The 23665-nt window shown below is 38.4% G+C and overlaps 1 protein-coding gene across 1 annotated transcript; it reads left to right on the forward strand.

The window, feature by feature from the left end:
- Positions 1 to 15416: 15416 nt before the first annotated feature.
- LOC104232141 (ferredoxin--nitrite reductase, chloroplastic-like) lies at positions 15417 to 19264 on the forward strand. Its single transcript, XM_009785257.2, has 4 exons — positions 15417 to 16002; positions 16724 to 17078; positions 17383 to 17671; positions 18199 to 19264. The coding sequence occupies exons 1-4, from the start codon at positions 15630 to 15632 to the stop codon at positions 18934 to 18936; spliced, it is 1755 nt and encodes a 584-aa protein (XP_009783559.1). The 5' UTR covers positions 15417 to 15629; the 3' UTR covers positions 18937 to 19264.
- The last annotated feature ends 4401 nt before the right edge of the window (positions 19265 to 23665 follow it).

Here is a 23665-nt window from a genome sequence, read left to right on the forward strand (position 1 = left end):
ATTGTTTTCCCTCTTATGGAACGATTGATGTTAATGTTGCTTCTCTTATTCTTATGTTATCAATGTTATTGGTACTTCCTGATTCTTATAAGGTTCATAGTGAAGAGTTAGTCCTAATAACGTGTACAGAGGATACCGACCTTACGTCACTCCGAAAGGTTTAGAATGTGATTCCATGAGTCGAGCATGCATTATATATATATGTATCTATTTTACTCTACCGAGCCACGCTATAGTTGGCCGGGTACGGCACCTATTGTGCAACCACTGATCAGTTGGGTTTTACCGAGCTCCACGTGGCCGGGTACGATTCTACCGAGCCTATTATGGCCGGGTACGATATGATGATGATGATGCCCACAGAGGCGAATGCTTTAAAGGTTTATGTATTTATACATATGTATCATGCATTTCATGTAAGTAGCCCTCAGAGGTACTAAGATGTTACAGGTTGTATATTCTCTATCCTTGCTTACATTACTGATCGCATTTATGGTTCCTTGCCTTACATACTCAGTACTTTATTCGTACTGACGTCCTTTTATTTGTGGACGCTGCATGTCGTGCTGCAGGTCCTGATAGACAGGCAGGTGCAGCTCCCCCACCACAGTAGACTGTCTAGTTCAGCGGTGATTGGCGAGATCCCTTCTCCGGACTTGCCTTGGTCTTGGTATGCAATTTTTGTTATAGACATTATGGGTATGTCGGGGCCCTGTTCCGGCTATGTTGCAACACTTATGTTCTTTTAGAGGCTCATAGACAGGTGTCGGCTCATGTATAGTTTGGTATGCCTTGTCGGCTAGTTTTTGTTGTATAGTCTTTCATAGTAGCGTGGTAGCTCATACCTTATACGTAGTTTCTTGATTGTCTGGTCATCCCCTGCTATGTATTTTCATGCCGTCATATTTTATTGCTGGTTGTCCATGATCTAGGTCTACCATTTATATTGATCTCGTCAGCCTTAAAAGATAATAATGAAGGTTAGATGAAATGTACGTTGGTGCTCGGCAAGTGTGGTCGGGTGCTAGTCATGGCCCTTCAGTTTGGGTCGTGACAAACTTGGTATCAGAGCAAGTCTGTCCTAGGGGTTGTCTATGAGCCGTGTCTAGTAGAGTCTTGATTATGGATGTGTAGCGCGCCACATTTATAATCAGGAGGCTACATGACATCTAGGGTTGTTACCTTCTTCCTGAATCTAGATCGTGCGTAGAGTTGAGTCGTAAGTGTTCGTCTCTAATATTCACCTTGTTTTTTTCAGTGATGCCTTCGACTAGGAAGCAAACGATTAGTAGACGGCTTGATACAGCAGCGGGAGAGGGTACCAGTCAGGTGCCCCAAGTCAGAGCAGGACAAAGTGAGGCTCAAAGTGAGATGCCCTCTCATACCTCATCTACTCCATCTCCTCCAGAGGATATTAGAAGGCACCCAGCGCCTCCAGTTCCTCCGTCTGGCACTCCAGACCAGGATATGCGGAGTGCTTTGCAGTTATTGACTAGCTTGGTAGCTGCTCAGGCTCAGAGGCAGAATACTGCTGAGAAACCAGTTAGTACAAGAGTTCGTGATTTTATTAACTTAGACCCTCCAGTGTTTACCGGATCAGACCCCAAGGAGGACCCACAGACTTTTATTGACCAGGTTCATCGTACACTTCGGGTTATGCATGTTAGTGATACAGAGGCAGTAGAGTTGGCTTCTTATCGGCTACGGGATTTAGCGGTTCTCTGGTATGATAGTTGGGAGAGATCCAGGGGTCCGAACCCTCCTCCAGCTGTGTGGAAGGAATTTTCTGAGGCCTTTCTTCGTCACTACTTGCCAGTTGAGATACGACGAGCTAGAGCTGATAAGTTCTTGAACCTTAGACAAGGTAATATGAGTGTGCGAGAGTACAGTATGCAGTTTGATTCTTTGGCAAGGTATGCTCCCCATATGGTGGCCGAGATGAGTGATAGGGTGCATATGTTCGTGAATGGGTTGGGACCACATCTAATAAATGAGTGTACGACAGCCTCCTTGGTGGAGGGCATGGATATTTCCCGTATTCAAGCTTATGCCCAGACCCTAGAGGATCGTAAGCGCCAGCAGAGGGCAGTTAGGGAGCAGGATAGGGGCCAGCATAAGAGGGCGAGATTTGCAGGGTATTCTGATGACTTCAGAGGCCGCATCAGGCCACAGTTTTCGAGGAGTTCGGCGCCACCTGTAGCTAGTGCTCCTCCACAGTTTCAGAGGCCTCGATATGATCGATCCTATTCTGGTCCAGGTCAGAGTTCGCGGGCATCTGGCTCGCAACATCACAGGGATACTAGTCAGATGAGACCCCCAACACCACATTGTGATCAGTGCGGCAAGGCCCACTTTGGACTGTGTCGTCGAGGTTCTGATGCATGCTATTCGTGCGGGCAGCCTGGCCATATGATGCGGGATTGTCCTAATAGAGGAGGTGATGGTATGGCTCAGCCGACTGGATCTGTGTCTGGTTCTTCCTCATCAGTTCGACCTCCAGCACGGGGTTTTCAGCAGTCGACAGGTCGTGGTAGGGGTAGAGGTGCAGTGCCGAGTTCGAGTGGTGCTCAAAATCGAACCTATGCTCTAGTAGGTCGACAGGATCTCGAGTCGTCTCCAGATGTTGTTACAGGTATTATATCTGTGTTTTCTTATGATGTATATGCGCTGATTGATCCGGGATCTACATTATCATATGTTACACCCTTTGTGGCTAATAAGTTTGGCATTGAACCTGAATTGATAAGTAAACCCCTCGCGGTATCTACTCCGATAGGAGATTCTGTGATTGCTAGAAGGGTATATAGAGGTTGCACTGTGATGATTTGTAGTCGTCAAACCTCGGCAAATTTATTTGAGTTAGAAATGGTTGATTTTGATGTGATAATGGGAATGGACTGGTTGGCCTCATGCTATGCAAATGTTGACTGTCGTACGAAGATGGTTAGGTTCCAATTTCTGGGTGAACCCGTCATTGAATGGAAAGGGAACATTGCTACACCGAAAGGTAGGTTTATTTCCTATCTTAAGGCAAGGAAAATGATCTCAAAAGGTTACATTTATCATCTCGTTCGCGTTAGGGATGCGGAGGCGAAACCGCCTACTTTACAATCAATCCCTGTGGTCAACGAATTCCCAGATGTTTTCCCAGATGAACTCCCAGGCCTTCCTCCTGAAAGGGAGATTGAGTTTAGCATTGATGTGTTGCCTGACACTCAACCGATCTCTATTCCTCCATACAGAATGGCCCCGGCAGAGTTGCAAGAGTTGAAGGTGCAGTTGAAGGACTTGCTAGATAAGGGCTTTATTAGGCCTAGCACTTCACCTTGGGGTGCACCAGTCCTATTCGTGCGGAAGAAAGACGGGTCGTTACGGATGTGTATCGACTATCGACAGTTGAATAAGTCTACTATAAAGAACAAGTATCCACTTCCAAGAATTGATGACCTGTTTGACCAACTCCAGGGTGCCAAGTATTTCTCCAAGATTGATTTACGTTCAGGGTATCATCAGGTAAGGGTTAGGGAGAAAGATATTCCAAAGACGGCCTTCCGGACAAGATATGGGCACTTTGAGTTCTTGGTGATGTCGTTCGGGCTAACAAATGCCCCAGCAGCTTTTATGGATCTCATGAATACTATATTCAGGCCCTATCTTGATGTGTTCGTGATTGTATTCATTGATGACATTCTAGTGTATTCTCGTTCGGAGGCGGAACACGCGGGCCACTTGCGGATAGTATTACAGACGCTTCAGGATCGTAAGTTATATGCTAAGCTCTCCAAATGTGAATTCTGGCTAAACTCAGTAGCATTCCTTGGCCATGTGATATCTGATGAGGGTATTAGTGTCGACACTCAGAAGATCGATGCAGTAAAGAATTGGCCGAGACCTACAACACCATCAGAAGTCCGCAGCTTCCTAGGACTAGCAGGATATTATAGGCGGTTTGTAGAAGGATTTTCCTCTATATCATCACCATTGACTAAGTTAACACAAAAAGCTACCAAATTCCAGTGGTCTGACACTTGTGAACGTAGTTTTCAGGAGCTGAAGAATCGATTGACATCTGCACCAGTGCTCACTCTTCCTGAAGGAACAGAAGATTATGTGGTATATTGTGATGCCTCAGGTATAGGTTTGGGGTGCGTATTGATGCAGCGTGGGAATGTGATTGCTTATGCATCAAGACAATTGAAGAAGCATGAAAAGAATTATCCAACCCATGATTTGGAATTGGCTGCAGTAATATATGCTTTGAAGATATGGCGGCACTACTTATACGGCGTCCATGTTGACATCTACACAGATCACAAGAGTTTACAATACATCTTCAAGCAGAAAGAGTTGAATTTGAGGCAGCGTAGGTGGCTTGAATTATTGAAAGACTACGACGTCGAGATATTGTATCATCCCGGTAAAGCCAATGTTGTGGCAGATGCTCTCAGCCGTAAATCAATGGGAAGCTTAGTACATATTGAGGCAGGTAGATGGGGGTTGATTAAAGAGCTTCATCAGCTAGCCAATATGAGAATCAGATTGTTAGACTCTAATGACGGAGGTGTTACTGTACAGAATACATCAGAATCATCTTTGGTAACCGAGGTAAAAAGCACGACAATATGAAGATCCTATCTTAGTACGATTAAGAGAAAGCATTCAACAGTGTAAAAGTATGGCTTTTGGGATCGGAAAAGATGGGGCACTGAGATACCAGAGCCGATTGTGTGTGCCTAATGTGGCAGGGTTGCGAGAGAAGATTATGAATGAGATTCATCAATCCCGATATTCCATCCATCCCGGCTCGACAAAGATGTATCATGATGTCAAGGAGCAGTATTGGTGGGATAATATGAAGAAGTCTATTGCAGAATTTGTGGCCCAGTGTCCCAATTGTCAACAAGTAAAGATAGAACATCAGAAACCCGGTGGATTGCTTCAAAATATAGAGATTCCGACCTGGAAGTGGGAGGTGATTAATATGGACTTCATTATTGGATTACCTCGCTCTTATCATAAGTTTGACTCCATCTGGGTGATAATTGATCGACTTACAAAATGTGCCCATTTTCTGCCAGTGAAGACAACTTACACGGCTGAAGATTATGCGAAGTTGTATATCAAGGAGATTGTTAGGCTTCATGGTGTGCCCATATCTATTATATCAGACCGAGGAGCTCAATTTACGGCTAACTTTTGGAGGTCTTTCCAGAAGGGTTTAGGCACACAAGTAAATCTCAGCACTGCATTTCATCCGCAGACTGACGGACAGGCTGAACGTACCATTCAGACACTGGAAGATATGCTACGAGCATGTGTTCTAGATTTTAAGGGGAATTGGGATGATCATCTTCCACTCATAGAATTCGCCTATAACAATAGCTACCATTCCAGTATTAAAATGGCCCCATATGAGGCACTATACGGGAGGAGATGTAGATCACCAATTGGATGGTTCGAAGTTGGTGAAACAGAATTATATGGGCCAGATTTGATTCACCAAGCTATTGAGAAGGTGAAAGTGATACAGGAGCGATTGAGGATGGCACAAAGCAGGCAAAAATCTTATTCTGATGTCCGACATCGTGATCTAGAGTTTGAGGTTGGTGATTGGGTTTTCCTGAGGATCTCACCAATGAAGGGTATTATGCGTTTTGGGAAGAAAGGTAAGCTGAGTCCAAGGTATATCGGGTCGTATAAAATTCTTCGACGGATTGGACAGGTTGCTTATGAGTTAGAATTGCCATCCGAATTGGAATTTGTTCACCCGGTATTCCATGTATCTATGTTGAGAAAATGTATTGGAGACCCTTCTCGAGTCATCCCTATCAAAGATGTACAAGTTACAGAGGACCTATCATATGAAGAAGTGCCAGTGGCGATATTAGATCGGCAAGTCCGCAAGCTGAGAACAAAAGATGTAGCTTCCGTCAAAGTATTGTGGAGGAACAAAAATATGGAAGAAATGACATGGGAAGCAGAAGAGGAGATGAAGTCTAAATACCCTTACTTATTCCAGAATAAAGATAACAAGGATGCTGGTGGAAGACAGAATACATTGGAAGGTGAAACGGCTCTATGAGGTAAGCAATAATTTGAGAATACTCCTCCTTAATACAAAATGGTGATATGTAGATAATGTAAATACGCATAATGCTTTGTGTAGCCTTGTGAAGCCATATGTTGGGATTAATTACTTGCAAGTTTTGCTAGTGACCATTTTATAGGGGAAAATTGATCGGAAATTTCAATTGGAATCCACGATGATGTTAGTTCATGCCATATATTAGTTAACATAAATCCAAGAAGGAATTATCTTTGAGATGATAAGAAGTCAATCCTATTGGTCTTAAGTGATACAAGAGTGTATAAGGGTGATTAACCAGTATTAGAAGTTAAACGAATCAAGGATGTTGTAACTCGAATTTTCAGGTAATCTAGCGGTGCTTAATACACTCAAGAGGTCATTTATGAAGGTATTTTAATCATATAATATCCGTATCATAAGTCTTGAAGTCAAACGAGTTATGAAACAAAAGTCGACAAAAGTTGTCGCAACTTAGGTTCATAATTTTACTTAAACATTAGGTCAAATGTTTCTAATCTTTTCTCATAATTTACAAGGAATTACGGGGTGATCTACCAACAAAATTAAAGATCTATGAGTCTAGTTTCCAACGCATTAAACCGTTCATCGATACGATTCTCGGAGTAGAGAGATATTCGCGTTTTCGCGAGACTGCGCCAAGCACCTCTCTATGGGGCCCACTAAGTCGGTTTAAGATATTTGGACCTATATAGGATGACTCCAACCCGTTTTAAGTCATTTCTTTTCACTATTTTCAGACCTTAGAACCCTAGGAACATCCTCTCAAGGTTCTCTCAAGATTCAAGACCCAAAAAAAGGGCAAACAACACAAATCAAGTGTCGGGAATTCCGTGGCGCTAGTAAGTCTCTTGTTCTTCTTGTTGTTGCTCATTTTTGTGTCGTTCCAGCTCGTGTGGGAGGTGGTTTTAAAGGGTTTATGTTCTGTAAATACTCCCTCATGTTCTTAATATCAATCCTAGGTGATTTCAAGCCTTCTAAAGTGATTCTAGTGCCGAAAAACATTAATTGATCGCTAGTTTTGCTTTTTTGTTGTTGTGGCAGCATTGGAGGGATATTTCATGGAAATTTAAGGTCAAATTGGAGTTGTTCTTTCTGTATAAAGGTAAGGAACCTCTTACTCTATATGTATTTAAGATTATCCAAGTTGCGGCTAAGCCATTGAAGCTAGAACTTGTGAGATATATATCGAAAGGCTTGGTAGTAATGTTATTGTTTTGTGGACTGTTTTGCGTTGTTGTTGGGCTGCGTATTTTACTACTATCTTATGGAGTTTTGGAGGAGGAAGGGTGTGGAGAAACACCATATATATATAGGGTTATGGGCTGATAGTTATTCGTAACATTTCCAGGTTGTTTGACACGACTACGGTGGTCGTCGTATGTATGGAGTGATTAGGCTATGTGTGGACTATTTTGGGAGGCTCAATATGTTTATTATTGATGTTGTTTGGGCTGTTTGGTGACTGTTTTGAATGGTGTGAGGTCATATATAGGGGAGGTGTTGTCCGTTTCATCGTAAAATAGGTTGTGGTCGATACATAATAGTTATGACGCTTAAATGATAACGATAGTATCGTTTCTCTTATTGTAGACTAAGGAGTTTTGACAATTGCATAGCTTGAGATTGGGGCAGTATATACAAGGTATGTTAGGCTATCCCTTTCCTTCTTTTGCACGACTCCGATTGTACATAATGTAATGAACGAGCTTCCAAAGATACTCTACTCTTAGAAGCTAGCAGTACTTACATTGTTTTCCCTCTTATGGAACGATTGATGTTAATGTTGCTTCTCTTATTCTTATGTTATCAATGTTATTGGTACTTCCTGATTCTTATAAGGTTCATAGTGAAGAGTTAGTCCTAATAACGTGTACAGAGGATACCGACCTTACGTCACTCCGAAAGGTTTAGAATGTGATTCCATGAGTCGAGCATGCATTATATATATATATATCTATTTTACTCTACCGAGCCACGCTATAGTTGGCCGGGTACGGCACCTATTGTGCAACCACTGATCAGTTGGGTTTTACCGAGCTCCACGTGGCCGGGTACGATTCTACCGAGCCTATTATGGCCGGGTACGATATGATGATGATGATGCCCACAGAGGCGAATGCTTTAAAGGTTTATGTATTTATACATATGTATCATGCATTTCATGTAAGTAGCCCTCAGAGGTACTAAGATGTTACAGGTTGTATATTCTCTATCCTTGCTTACATTACTGATCGCATTTATGGTTCCTTGCCTTACATACTCAGTACTTTATTCGTACTGACGTCCTTTTATTTGTGGACGCTGCATGTCGTGCTGCAGGTCCTGATAGACAGGCAGGTGCAGCTCCCCCACCACAGTAGACTGTCTAGTTCAGCGGTGATTGGCGAGATCCCTTCTCCGGACTTGCCTTGGTCTTGGTATGCAATTTTTGTTATAGACATTATGGGTATGTCGGGGCCCTGTTCCGGCTATGTTGCAACACTTATGTTCTTTTAGAGGCTCATAGACAGGTGTCGGCTCATGTATAGTTTGGTATGCCTTGTCGGCTAGTTTTTGTTGTATAGTCTTTCATAGTAGCGTGGTAGCTCATACCTTATACGTAGTTTCTTGATTGTCTGGTCATCCCCTGCTATGTATTTTCATGCCGTCATATTTTATTGCTGGTTGTCCATGATCTAGGTCTACCATTTATATTGATCTCGTCAGCCTTAAAAGATAATAATGAAGGTTAGATGAAATGTACGTTGGTGCTCGGCAAGTGTGGTCGGGTGCTAGTCATGGCCCTTCAGTTTGGGTCGTGACATTGACTTTGATGAAATTCTCCCTTGTTGTGAAGATGTCTTCTATTCGTGTGGTTCTAGGCTTAGCTGTGAGTCTAGATTTAGAGGTTGAGCAGATGGATGTAAAGGTCGCTTTCCTTCGTGGTGATTTAGATGAGGAAAGTTATATAGAGAAACCTGAGGGTTTTGTAACTAAGAGAAAAGAAAATTATGTCTGCAAAGGCAATGGTATTTGAAGTTTGAATTTGTCATAGAAGAACAAAGGTACAAGAAAACTTCTTCAGACCACTATGTATTCTTCCAGAAGTTCTCTTATGATGATTTTATTATCTTATTGTTTTATGTGGATGATATGCTTATTGTTGGCAAGGATAAATCTAGAATTGCAGTCTTTAAGAAGCAATTGAGCAAATCGTTTGCGATGGAGGACAGTCAGCAAGGAAAATCTTGGGCATTCAAATCCACCGACTCAGAGATAGAAAGGAGTTAATCTTGGGCATTTAAATCCACCGACACAGAGATAGAAAGGAGTTATTTTTGTCCCAAAAGCAATACATTGAGAAGGTACTCAAGAGGTTCAACATGACATATGCAAAAATGGTTAGTACTCCTCTTGCTAAACACTTCAAATTGAGTATTAGTCAGAGTCCATCTACTGAAGTAGAGAAAAAGGAGATGTCTCGTATTCCTTATTCTTCTGCCTTTGGTAGCTTGATATATGCTATGGTTTGCACTAGACCAGATATTGCACATGTTGTTGGTACTGTTAGTAAATTCATTTATAATCCTGGAAAAGAACATTAGGATGCAGTAAAATAGATATTAAGGTATTTGAAAGATACTGCAGATTAGAAGTTGTGCTTTGGCAATGGCAAGCCTGAACTTGTTTGTTACACAGACTCTGATTTAGGAGGCAATCTTGATAATTCAAGATCCACTTCCGGTTATTTGATCACTTTTGCAGGGGGGTTGTTTCTTGGCAATCTAGACTACATAAGTGTGTTGCTCTATCCACTACAAAAACCGAATATATTGTTATCATAGAAGGTGCCAAAGAATTATTATGGATAAAGGAGTTTATTAATGATCTTGGCTTTGAGCAACCAACATCTTATTTTGTGATAATCAGAGTGTTATCTGTCTCACCAAGTACTCCATTTTTCATTCTAAGACCAAACATATAAATAGAAAGTAACTTTGGATAATAATGACCGTGGAAGAGAAATTATTTGAGGTTGAGAAGATACACACTGATAAAAATTCTTCGGATATGTTGACAAAGGCAGTGATAGCAGATAAACATGAATTTTACTGAAAATTGGCAGGCATGAAGCCTGTCAATAGTTTCTCTACTTGAAGACATATTTGGCCCATTGGCTGGAGGGGGGTTGTTGGGCACATACCCATGTTGTCCAGCCAAAGGCCTAATGGCCTAATCCTATTCTCTTTTGGTTTCCGCTCCTATTCGGAATTGGATTCTTTGTTTAATCCTATTTTAAGTGAGTTTTGGCTTTAAGAGAAAGCACAACTCATTATCTATAAATAGGACAATCTTGGAGAATTGTTCTATGCTCATCGGACAAGTCTTTGAAAGACTTAAGCACATAAGAGTGATTTTTGAGAAAGCTTTCATCAAGAGATAAGAGAGAAGAAAAGTATTTGTTTTTGCTGTAGATTTTTATTTCGACCATCCAACTTCAAATTATGTATTCTGATTCGTTAATTGTTGGATCGAGCTGAAAATTTGTCTGAGTGTTCGTAACATCTTGATCTTTGATTTGAACAGTGAAGATCGGATTTGGAGCCTGTAGCATCTGATGTCGAGCCTCGAACAGTAGCTCTAGTTTTGTGACTTCTCCTATTTCTTCAATTGATTTGTCGTTGCTCTTGTTGCTACTTTTGCTCCGTGTTTAGCACTTGTTGTGTAGTCAATTTGGAGAACTTTTGTAACCCACTTATTGTTATAGTGGAGTTTTTTGGATCTTTGTGATCCCGTAGTTTTTACCTTCGATTTGAATGGTTTTCCACGTTAAAATTTGGTGTTCTTTATCTTCTTTATTTTCAGGTTTGCCTCTTCCTCGATATAACAATGGTATCAGAGCGAGCTGTAACCTATTGACGGTAATCATTATTTTTGTATGAGAAATTTGACTGGAGTACTACTCACGTTTAGACAAACTTTGTAGTGGAGATTTGGAGATGTAGCCTGTTGAAGGTTATATGAAGAAGGTGGATCAAGTTTACTTTATCGGAAAATTCAGGCCAAGGGGGAGAATTGCTAGGTGTTGTCCTGTTTTTCTTACCATATTTGATTTTTCTATATCTTGAAGAAAAGGGTAACATATTTACCATAATTGAGTTTTTCTTCTTGTAGAAAGAAATTATAAATCTTCCATATTTGGCTAGTCCCTTTTCTTATAGGAAAATGTTTGGACTTCTATAAATTGAGGATCCTTCCTTCTCATTCATTAGCATCCACAATATAGCCATATGGGGTTTGAAAGTCGTGTTTAGGGGGAGAACTTTACGGGACAAATGTTAGTGTGTCACTTGTGTTTGCCTCTTCGTGAGGTTGTTCTCTCGATATTTTGTACTCTCTTTTATTATAGTGGATTGTTCATCTCCGTTGTGGACGTAGGTCAGTTGACCGAACCACATTAAATTTTGCGTTTCTTTTGGTATATTTCTCTTTTATTGTATGATTTATTATCGTTTAAGGTTGTTTTACTAATTTCCACATGACACCTGATTATTACGGTCCTAAGAGAGATAACTCCATCTAGTCAGTTTACTTAGTACTAAATTGACAAAACACTTTTATAATATAGAGTTTAATATGCCTCATAATGAGCTAGCCCATCTCAATTCAGTCCAATTTTAGTGAGCTGACTAATTTAACATGCCTAACCCAACCTATTCCTTCATTTGAAAGGAAATGATAGCCTAACCCAATCGGCTGTGAGCTGTGGGCCGGTTCGTGGGCTAAACCCTTCATTTTTTTTTTCAAAATCTATGTGATAGTTAACTTATTTGGTGGAAAAAGCTTTAAATGTTAGAGATGAATATATATGTATAAAATAACAGATTTTGTAAGACTTACATCCGTAGGTAATGAGGAGTCGTTCTCTTGCAACTTGCCTTTAAAATACTGCTTGTGACTTGTGAACCTTATAATCTATCTGGTTTAGTGTGCAAGTTGTCTGGCTTTAGAATTTCTTTAATACTAATGGACTCTAATTAAATTTAAAATATCTTCGTTTTAGCTGTTAGAATTGACAATTAGACGGTGGCACAGACTACTGACATGTAATTAACTGTGGCGGCTCGTTAAGTTGATGTTTTTGGAGAGGTCATCGACTCTTGGCTTTTATTGGAGGCCAATTTTTATACTGTTTTTTTTATACTTTTCTACAATAATTTAATGCACTTTTCATCTTTTCTTACTTTTTTGTCAAACTGCAGAGCAAGTGTATCTTCTATTTTGTACCTAATGTTGGGAAGCGTGTCAAATTAATAGAAGCAATAAATTGCGCAAGACAAGATTTATATGATTCGGTAATTTTTGCTTATTTTATAATCACACCAATAATAGTTCTTTATTAATTGAACAGTAATAAAAAGTTGAGCGATGATCTACAAATGAAAATGCAGACCTCTTTTATAAGCATTTGAATGTTCTGCCGACGTAAGCACTTGCATCATAAGAAAAAAATTCAACCGCTCGACATAAGCGCTTAAATCATAGGAAAAGAATTCAAAGATAAATTCTTTCGCCTATCATTTTTCTTCTCTCTTTGACTTTTCTTTTTTTTGTTTTGTCTAATTTTTTTTTTCTTTCAAATACAACAATAAGTTTGTTCCTATCACTAAGTGTCATTCCTGTTGACCGTAAGGCTTCACTGACATAAGAAATGTGATCTTTTGGAAAAAAAGTAAAAAAAATTTAAGTGAAATTGATATTTAAAAATTAGAGTTGTGTTCGGATATGAATACAATTTGAAATTGTTTTTGAATTTTTGTAAGTGATTTGAAGTGAAAATTAGGTTTTTGGAGTTTTTCAAATTTTCGAAAAATTCTAAAATTTAACTTCAAGTGAAATTTAAATTTTTCATGGCCAAATATTGATTACAAAAAAACTGCAGTTGCGATTAAATTTATGCATAACTCTATATTTCAGGGGTGTGCTTAAAAGTTTTTTAATTAGGTTATTATTGATGCCATTGTTATAGCAAAAGATATTATCAACAAAAGAAGAAAAAAAAAAGATTCTTAAATATCGATACATTCTTATAGCTTTAACCAATTAAAATTAAAATATTTCTCTCTAAAAAGAATGACTCTAGTGAAAATTTGACCAGAAAATAAAAATAGTAAAATTTTATACTTAGAACTCTCTGGAACACCACCATTATTGGACACTAGAGAATACTTGCCAATTGCAGATTACTATCGTACGTTTTCAGTTTTCCACAGTATATTTGACTTTTCATACACTTTCCACTTAGAAATTGTTTCTGTTAACGTTTTAATTTATTTTCTTTTATCATATAGGACAATTTTTTTTCCTGGTCCTATAGGACAACTTTTTTTCGACGTATTTTATGATTTCTGTGCTTCCAGGTTCCGACACCACGGCTCCCGCCAAGCAGAAAAACTGTGGGCGCCTGTTCATTAGTTAACAAGTTGCTAAATTACATAATTGTGTTTTAACTTTTATATATACAGTGAAAATGTATCTTTTTTATATAAGTATCAAGTCACCAAAATAATTACGCGGTGAGGTTAGTAATTCAATCAATAAGATATACGCTCTATTACAACAATAACAACAATAATAAATTTAATATAACCTCAAAAGTGAAGTCCGATGAAAATAATGTATATGTAATAACCCCAACTATATGAAGATAGAGATGTGTTTTCCGATAGACCTTTAACTCAAAGACAGAAGAAAAATAAACAATAATAACAAGTAGTAACAACAACAAGAGAAGATGATAAGATGACCAAAACGAAAGAAATTACATGTAATAATAAAAGTGTAAGAATAAGAAAATACAAAAATAATAATGTTATTACTGGTATGGGAAAAAGATGCGCTCGAATACGAAAGATTCTACCCTAATTCTTGATCTCCACACTCTCATATCAAAGGTCATGTCGTCCTCGATAAGCTGAAGTTGCGTCATGTCTTACATAATCACATCTCTATAATACTTTTTTGGCATACCTCTACCTCTCATCAGGCCTACCATGGTTCACTCTTCCTCATTGTGGCATCTATGTATCTTCTCTTCACATCCCCGTATCATCTCAACCTCGCATCTTGTCCACCAGGGAGGTCATCCCATCTTGTCGCCAATATCTTCGTTCTTAATCTTATCTTTCCTGGTATGTCCACATATCCCTCAACGTCTTTATTTCTGCTCCTCAATTCTTCCGGATATGGGAGTTCTTACTTGGCCGATACTCCACCTCATATAATATGGTCGATCTAACCACGACTCTCTAAAACATACCTTTAAGTATTGGTAGCACATTCTTATCACACAAAACACTAGATGTAATTCCTCGTTTCATCCAATCCCGCACTTATATAATGTGTGACATCATCATTAATCTCCTTATTACCTTGGATTATTGACCCCGGGTACTTGAAACTTTCTCTCTTATAGATGACTTATGTATCAAGCCCACATCCACGTACATTTCATCAATCACGTTATTGAACTTACACTGCAAGTATTCTGTTTTGGTTTTGCTCAACTTGAAACCTTTTGACTCTAGGGTCTGTCTCCAAACCTCCAACCTCGCGTTGATTCTGTCTTGCGTTTTGTCAGTCAGTATTATGTCATCTGCAAATAACATGCACCATGTAATCTCCCCTTGAACGTATCACGTCAATACGTCTATCGCCAGGAAAATAAATCCCTTATGCAACCCCATACGCTCTATTATTATTATTATTATTATTATTATTGTGACACTATTTCCTTATCAATCTATGTCGTAACGAAAGAAACCTTTTCATATTTAGAAATAATTGATTTTAAGTTTTTCATTTTATATCTAATAACATTCTTTTATAGTATAAAAATATTAAACAACAAGTTCAAAAGTATTTTTCTTTTTTACACTGCATGTTGCTTCAAACTCTACCGTAAAAATTAAAACTTTAGGATGTATAATAGATTAAATTAGGACAAGTTACACATATAGTTGGTCGATAAAAAATAATTAATCTGCTGATCAAATTCAAAAAATATTTTATCAGTTATTATTTTTGAAAGCGATTATATTATATACTTTTACCATTATATTATGGCATAAATTATTGATAAAATGAAATAGTTATTTATGGTATGAGGTTAAATGAAAAGGACACACGTCTCTTTCCTTGACCCATGGATGGCCCAAAAGGGTACCCTTATCAAAAACACCTGCCCATAACACCACCTTTGACCTTTCTACTATATCCCACAATTTTATTTTTAAATTTAACGGTAATAGTGACATCCTAGTCATTTACATTTTTAACAATAACGACCCTTTGGAACTTCCAAGAGTCCACCAAAATACTCCCCCACCCCATCTCACGTCTACAAAAATGATCTCACTTCTCCATTATTATCATCTCCACCGCCTTAGCTGCCACGATCATCAATCAAGATATTAATCAACTACATCTCAATTCCAAATTACTCTTGTTATTACTTTGTATCTTGATAAATCTGTCAAAAATGGCATCTTTTTCTGTTAAATTCTCAGCTACTTCATTACCAAATCATAAAAGATTTTCAAAGCTACATGCAACACCGCCGCAGACGGTGGCTGTAGCCCCATCTGGGGCGGCGGAGATAGCATCGGAGAGGTTAGAGCCTAGAGTAGAAGAAAAAGATGGGTATTGGGTACTTAAGGAAAAATTCAGACAAGGGATAAATCCAGCTGAAAAAGCTAAGATTGAGAAGGAACCAATGAAATTGTTTATGGAAAATGGTATTGAAGATCTAGCTAAGATCTCACTTGAAGAGATCGAAGGGTCTAAGCTTACTAAAGATGATATTGATGTTAGGCTCAAGTGGCTTGGCCTTTTCCATAGGAGAAAGCATCACTGTAAGTACTAAATAACTATCCTGTCCTGTTTTTAATACTCTGGAATTACCAATTTGTTTGGCATTTTTTCGCTTTTTAGTGTCGATTTGACTAATTTTTGAAGCTAAATCAGACTTAGATTAGTCATTTTTTACATTATAATATAGATATTCTTCGAAAACTATGCAATAAGTACTGCTCTGTCATAACTGGACATACGGAATGTGCTGTAGTATGAGTACGGGACAACATGTACTCAGTAAGTAAGTATAAAGAGTAATTTCGGTGAAGTAGTGACGAGGTTCAAGAATGTGCAGAAGTGTAGTACGAGTACGGGACAACATGTACTCAGTAACTACCAAGAGTAATTTCAGTGAAGTAGAGACGAGGTTCAAGTCATGTGATTTAAGAACAAAATACTTTTGGCACATACCGTACTCTTAGATAATGTGATCTTAAGTATGTCATAATATTTTTATAGCTATAAGAGAGTGCCACCTTAGAATTTGTGGTTCTATAGCTATATGAGCATGTCATTAAAGGTAAAATTTAAAGTTACAGAGTTTTCAAATATAAAAAGGTGTTGCTTTTACTGACTAAAAAGGAAAGAGTGATACAAATGGAATAGGTGGAGTAAGTTAAGCTAAAAGCAAGATTCTTTTTTCTGTTAATTTTAATATGACAGTCTTAATCGCTAATATGCTGATTAGATTTATTAATGTTATTGAATTGTGATGATCAGATGGCCGATTCATGATGAGATTGAAGCTTCCAAATGGGGTAACAACGAGTTCCCAAACTCGATACTTAGCCAGTGTGATAAGGAAATATGGGAAAGATGGATGTGCTGATGTGACGACAAGGCAAAATTGGCAGATTCGTGGGGTTGTACTACCTGATGTACCCGAGATTCTAAAGGGACTGGATGAAGTTGGCTTAACCAGTCTGCAGAGTGGCATGGACAATGTTAGAAATCCGGTGGGAAATCCTCTGGCGGGGATTGATCCACATGAAATTGTAGACACAAGGCCTTACACTAATTTGCTCTCCCAATATGTTACTGCCAATTTTCGTGGCAATCCGGCTGTGACTAACTTGTAAGTCTTCATAAAACATTCCCATTTATTTGATTTCCCATTGCAGCTTGGTCGAAGATTCATGTCGTTCTATTGATTTTACATTAAACTTACCTTTTCTTGTGATACTAGATGTTTGCTTTTTACTTCGCATATTAGTAAACTACTACTACTATTTTTGTACTTATTCTTGAGAAAATGAAGCTTAATCTAGTATGCTCCCCAAGTTGCCTGCCTTTTTTGTCATGGGAGAAGCGGATATTATGCTAGTGATATAGTAAAGCATCTGTTAATCAGATTTTGCGGTATACTGATTCTATCGCAGGCCAAGGAAGTGGAATGTATGTGTAATAGGGTCACACGATCTTTATGAGCATCCCCAGATCAACGATCTTGCCTATATGCCGGCAACAAAAGATGGACGATTTGGATTCAACCTGCTTGTGGGTGGATTCTTCAGTCCGAAGCGATGTGCAGAGGCAGTTCCTCTTGATGCATGGGTTCCAGCTGATGACGTAGTCCCTGTTTGCAAAGCAATATTAGAAGCTTATAGAGATCTTGGCACCAGAGGGAACAGGCAGAAAACAAGAATGATGTGGTTAGTTGATGAACTGGTGAGTGATACCATCACTGTGTTTATCATTTGCATGCTTATTTTGTCTTATGTTTTACTTGTACAAAAAAGACTCCCTGTCATATGTTTCAGTCTTACCATACGGCCTCAACTGGAGTTTGTAAATTCATACTTCCTCTGTCCCAATTTACCTGTCGTACTTTCCTTTTTAGTTTGTCCCACAGTTTACCCATAAGATGAATTATAGCCACACAAATATCTAAAAATTATTTTAGACCACAAGTTTCAAAAGTCTTCTTTTCGTTCTTAAATTTGGTGCCGAGTCAAACACTACCACATAAATTGGGACGGAGGGAGTAGCATATGTCGTACTGATTGGGAAACATAAGTTCCACGATAATAATTTGAGCCGCATATTGGTTTTGATTTTCAACGAATCTTACTCATGTCGAGGGAATAGTAATAACTTCTCATCTAGGTGGATGTGCAATACTTCCCTTATCTAGGCAGCACCAAACTCTTCGCTAGTGGTCTCATTTTCTCCCTATTTAATTTCAATCAATGCAGGGCGTTGAAGGATTCAGGGCAGAGGTTGTAAAGAGAATGCCTCAACAAAAGCTAGATAGAGAATCAACAGAGGACTTGGTTCAAAAACAATGGGAAAGGAGAGAATACCTTGGCGTGCATCCACAGAAACAAGAAGGGTACAGCTTTGTTGGTCTTCACATTCCAGTGGGTCGTGTCCAAGCAGATGACATGGACGAGCTAGCTCGTTTGGCCGATGAGTATGGTTCCGGAGAGCTCCGGCTGACTGTTGAACAAAACATCATTATTCCCAATGTTAAGAACTCAAAGATCGAGGCATTGCTCAATGAACCTCTCTTAAAGAACAGATTTTCAACCGATCCACCTATTCTCATGAAAAATTTGGTCGCTTGTACTGGTAACCAATTTTGCGGGCAAGCCATAATTGAGACTAAGGCACGATCCATGAAAATAACTGAGGAGGTTCAACTACTAGTTTCTATAACGCAGCCTGTGAGGATGCATTGGACTGGTTGCCCGAATTCATGTGCACAAGTTCAGGTCGCGGATATTGGATTTATGGGATGCTTGACAAGAAAAGAAGGAAAAACTGTAGAAGGTGCTGATGTTTATTTGGGAGGCAGAATAGGGAGTGACTCACATTTGGGAGATGTTTATAAGAAATCAGTACCTTGTGAGGATTTGGTGCCAATAATTGTGGACTTACTAGTTGACAACTTTGGTGCTGTTCCAAGAGAAAGAGAAGAAGCAGAAGATTAATTTCAAGATTTCATAACAGCTCGCGGATCGCGCTGCAGAATTGGACATTAATGGAATGTGCACACCATATCAAGTTATTTCGAAGGTACAGAAATGGTGACACTGATCCTGAAAACCAAGGTTTTCTTTATTGAAAGTTAGTTGAATAATTGGTATATGTGCCGTTATTAACATGCTCATGTGTGATATAGCACGACAGAAATATTTGTACTTGTTTCAGAATAATTATATTGTGTATTCTTTTGGAAAAACTGATACAAACCAAAAGGCTTTTAAACCACCCTTCAGTTGGGATTCTAATAATCCATCTTTACATACCAATTAATCATGTTGTTGTATTCTTAATCATATTGTTATATTATAATAATCCATTCGGTTTGATGTCTGACCAGAATGTAATTCTGATTACTTTGGCCGTCGTGTACGATAGACCCTTATGGTCCGGTCCTTCTGCTCACCCCGCGCATAGTGCATGGGGTGCCTTTTTTTTTTTTTCTTTTTGCAGTGTTAGAGAAACCTTGAATATCTGTTAAGTCTAAAAGAAAATGTACGTCCAGTTTTAGTGTTAATAATTTAAGTTCAGCTTAAATTTTATTTACAATTAATAATTATTTTACAATTTGGTCAATTGTTTCAACTTTAACTTGAAATAGATTTTGAAATTAAAAGAATTGAATTGAGAAGTATTTCATTGAAATAATAATTCTAACTTCAACTTAAAGTCTTCTTTTCTCAGCTTCAACCAAATAGGAACATTGTTGACCTCGTGACTTAAAAATATCATTTTAGCTACCAACTCCTAATATTAAACGAAAATATCAAAGTATACATCAAATTTATCAACAAAAAAAAAAAAAGCTTATTAAACATATGCATTTGTTTTTTTTTCTTTTGTATTTTCAGCATAAATTGTTTTATTGTGCGAAACAATAGTAGCACGTCAGAACTTAGTCTTCAAAATTTGTATTTTTTTACTCAACAATTTTAATGATGTGTTGATTTAACGGATATTTAAAAAATATCCAAAATGCATTTATAGTAAGGATAAACCATAATGGAAAAAAAAAAAAGATAAAACGTTAACATAGATTCCATAAATCGGATTTGGAAATGTGATTTATAAGTCCGAGAAAAATTAGCTTAACGATACATATAAAATGCAATCCTGATTGCTGACATATAAAACACATTCCTTCAATGCAATTTATAAAACGCATTCAAAGGCCGAACTTATGTTGTTGTAATAAGTTTAATCCAGAAAAAAAAAAATCCAAAGCGGGCGAGGCTATTGAACCAACATAGCATAACACATTACTTTAGGGGTCAAAGTATATAAGTGAAAACTTGTAACTTAATTATCTCTAGTCGGTTAGTTGGTTATTAGTGTGTGTGTATATATAGGCTTTAGATATTAGCTTCTACTCTGAGACTCAATCATGTACATTTGCAGAGATGAAATGACTCCACTTTGAGCTCTCTCTCTCTCTCTCTCTCTCTCTCTCTCTTATTCTTCTAGAACCTTCCAATTGCTTGCATGTGCATTTCTCTTCTTCGTAGATTACGCAATATGGTATCAGAGCCTTCCGATTAAGCTTCGGTGACCAGTTCTGTTCTCCGATTCAATGTTCTTCTCCATTGACAACCTCAATTTTAGAGCTAGGGTTTTTCAACTCAGTAAAAAAGGCGATTGATGAAGCAACGAGTGATGACACAGTACTAAGTCACAATCATCCTATGTATTTGCGACCTTCGGATTCACCAGGTGAGCATCTGATTGAATTCAAACTATTAGGCACTGAAAATTATAATTTGTGGTGTCGATCCATGAGAATTGGACTTTTTACGAAGAACAAAATCGGATTCATTGACGGTACTTGTCACAAGGAGAATTTTAAGAAGGATCTTCATGATCAATGGAAAGGTGCAATGCCTTTATTTTGTCGTGAATTATGAATGCGGTAACAAAAGAATTGTATAGCAGTGTGATTTATGCATCCTCTACACACAATGTGTGGAAGGATTTGTAGGAGAGATTCGATAAAAGGAACATATCGTGGATTTACAATTTACTTCAAGAAATTGCTGCTTTGAAGCAAGAATTATCATCTGTATCCACTTGTTATTCTAAGCTCAAGGATTTGTGGGATGAGTACAATGCTATGGGCCCTACTCCATCATGTCCATGTCCAGAATCAAAGGTGTTTTTAGAGCACATTCAACAGCAACGTTTGGTACAATTTCTGAGTGGATTGAATGAATCATTTGCCCAGGCAAAGGGTCAGATCATGCTTATGATTCCTACACCTACTATCAATAAGGCATATGGGATGGTAGTTCAAGATGAGAGTCAATGAGCAAAGACAGTGAATATTAGTGGCTACAAGTAGAAAGCTCAGGTATTCTGTGAATATTGCAAATTAAAAGGACACACTAAAGATGTTTGTTACAAGTTGGTAAGTTACCCACCTGACTACAAGTCAAAGAAGAAATCTTTTGGAAGAAACATGGTAGCAGCACACAATGCACAGGTTGACTATTTCAAAGGACCAATAGGCCAAGGAAGTCTTGGAGTAGCAACTACAGGGAACTTCTTCATCGAGGAGCAATATAAACAACTGCTTCAACTGCTCAACCAAAACACAACACTTGTTAAAACAACAGCTCATGTCAAGGTCACAGGTATACCATTATCACTCTTGAGCAGAGTTAAGCAGGATAGGTGGATCATAGACTCGGGTGACACTAACCATATGATATCTAGTCTGAATTGTTTCACTAATATTATGGAGATTCCTAAAGGAGAAGGTAGGAAAGTGCAGTTGCCAACTGGTGAAACTAGTAGGATTACGCACCTAGGATCCTCTAGTATTCTGAATGGTTTACCAATTAAAAATGTTCTATATATGCCACAGTTTAGGTACAACTTACTACTCCCTCCGTTTCAATTTATGTGAACCTGTTTGACTAGGCACGAAATTTAAGAAAAAATGAAGACTTTTGGAATTTGTGGTCCTAAACAAGTAAAAAAAAGGGCCCAGAGCATTTGTGTGGTTATAATACTTTTCATTAAGGGTAGAATTGTAAGTTTAAGTTAAATTGTTATCAAATTTAAAAAGGAATCATTCTTTTTGGAACGGGCCAAAAAAAATAGGTTCACATAAACTGGAACGGAGGAAGTATCTGTTTCATAACTTACAAGGGACATTGGATGCTTCATTGCCTTCTTTCCTGCTTGGTGTGTCTTCCAGGACATTTGCAATGGGAAGGTGAAGGGGATTGGTAAGCTGGAGGAAGGAATCTAAGTGTTGGACCTCAAGCACAAGTCACACAGGCCATAAATTGCATTTAACGTTCGATTATTGAACTTATAAATTCACCAATTATGAGTTGGGCACTTTGTGATGACCCGAAAGGTCATCTTGTGTTTTGGAATTCAATTCTGCGCTTTTAAGCCTTAAAAATCTAATTTTTACCTTTCTCTATTTGCGTGCACAGTTCGAACGTATTTCCGAAAAACTTTTTATGTTAAAAGTTGACAAAAATAAGAAATTTTGCCTAAAAAACTTCCCTTGAGTTGACTTCGGTCAGTATATTTGGTAAACAGATTCGGATTTGTGAATTGACGGTCTCGGTGGATCCGTATCGTGATTTGGGACTTGGGCGTATGCCCGGAATCGAAATCGAAAGTCCCTATCCTGAGATATCGAACTTTGTTGAAATTTGAAAGTTAAAGGCTTATTAAAACGGAATTGTTTCACCAAATTTGAATTTTTGGATATCGAGTCCGTATTTTTATTCAGTAACCCGGTATAGGTCCAATATCACATTTATGACTTGTCTGTGAAATTTGATGAAAAACGGAATTGGTTTGACGTGATTCGGACGTCCGATTGAGAAATTAGAAGTTTTAAAGCTTTTTTGAAAAATTTCATTTGATTTGATGCTAAATCCGTAGTTCTAAGTGTTATTTTGGCGATTTGATTGCGCGAGTAAGTTCGTATGATATTTTTAGACTTGGGTGCATGTTTGGTTTGGAGCCCCGAGGGCTCGGGTGAGTTACGGAAAGGCTATGGAGTGATTTAAACTTGGAAAATTTTGTTGTTGTAACTGATCATGTTGCAGGCCTCTGATCTCGCATTTGCGAGATCAGGCAGCGCAATCACGACCTCTGAGGGGTCCGCATTTGCGAGCTTCTCATCGAAAATGCGAAGAGAAGTTGGGCCACACAAGTTCGCATTTGCGAATTATTCGTCGCATTTGCGATATGGGTCTGGGAGGGGCAGTCTTCGCATTTGCGATCGTGGGGTCGCATTTGCGGCTAGATTAGTTTGCATTTGCGAACTTTTCTTCGCATTTGCGATTGTGGGGTCGCATTTGCGGCTAGCTTAGTTCGCATTTGCGAACTTTTCTTCGCATTTGCGAAGATGGCAGAAATGTGAGAATCTTCGCAAATGCGATGGATTTCTCGCATTTGCGAAACCCAGGTCGCATTTGCGACATCTGCAGCTGGTAAAACTTGTCTTAGACGATATTTTTGCTCATTTTTCAAAACTTTCAAAATAAGAAACCCTCTAGGCGATTTTCTAAAGACCATTCTTCCCCAAATTATAGGTAAGTGATTCAAAACTAGTCTCTTTCAATCTTTCACTTCATTTTACAAGATTTCAACCTAGAATCTAAGGTTTTCATGGTGGAATTGGGGATTTTTGGGTAGAAATTAGGGATTTTG

This window comes from Nicotiana sylvestris, chromosome 12, assembly GCF_000393655.2.
Source record: "Nicotiana sylvestris chromosome 12, ASM39365v2, whole genome shotgun sequence".
In the NCBI taxonomy this organism is placed as follows: domain Eukaryota; kingdom Viridiplantae; phylum Streptophyta; class Magnoliopsida; order Solanales; family Solanaceae; genus Nicotiana; species Nicotiana sylvestris.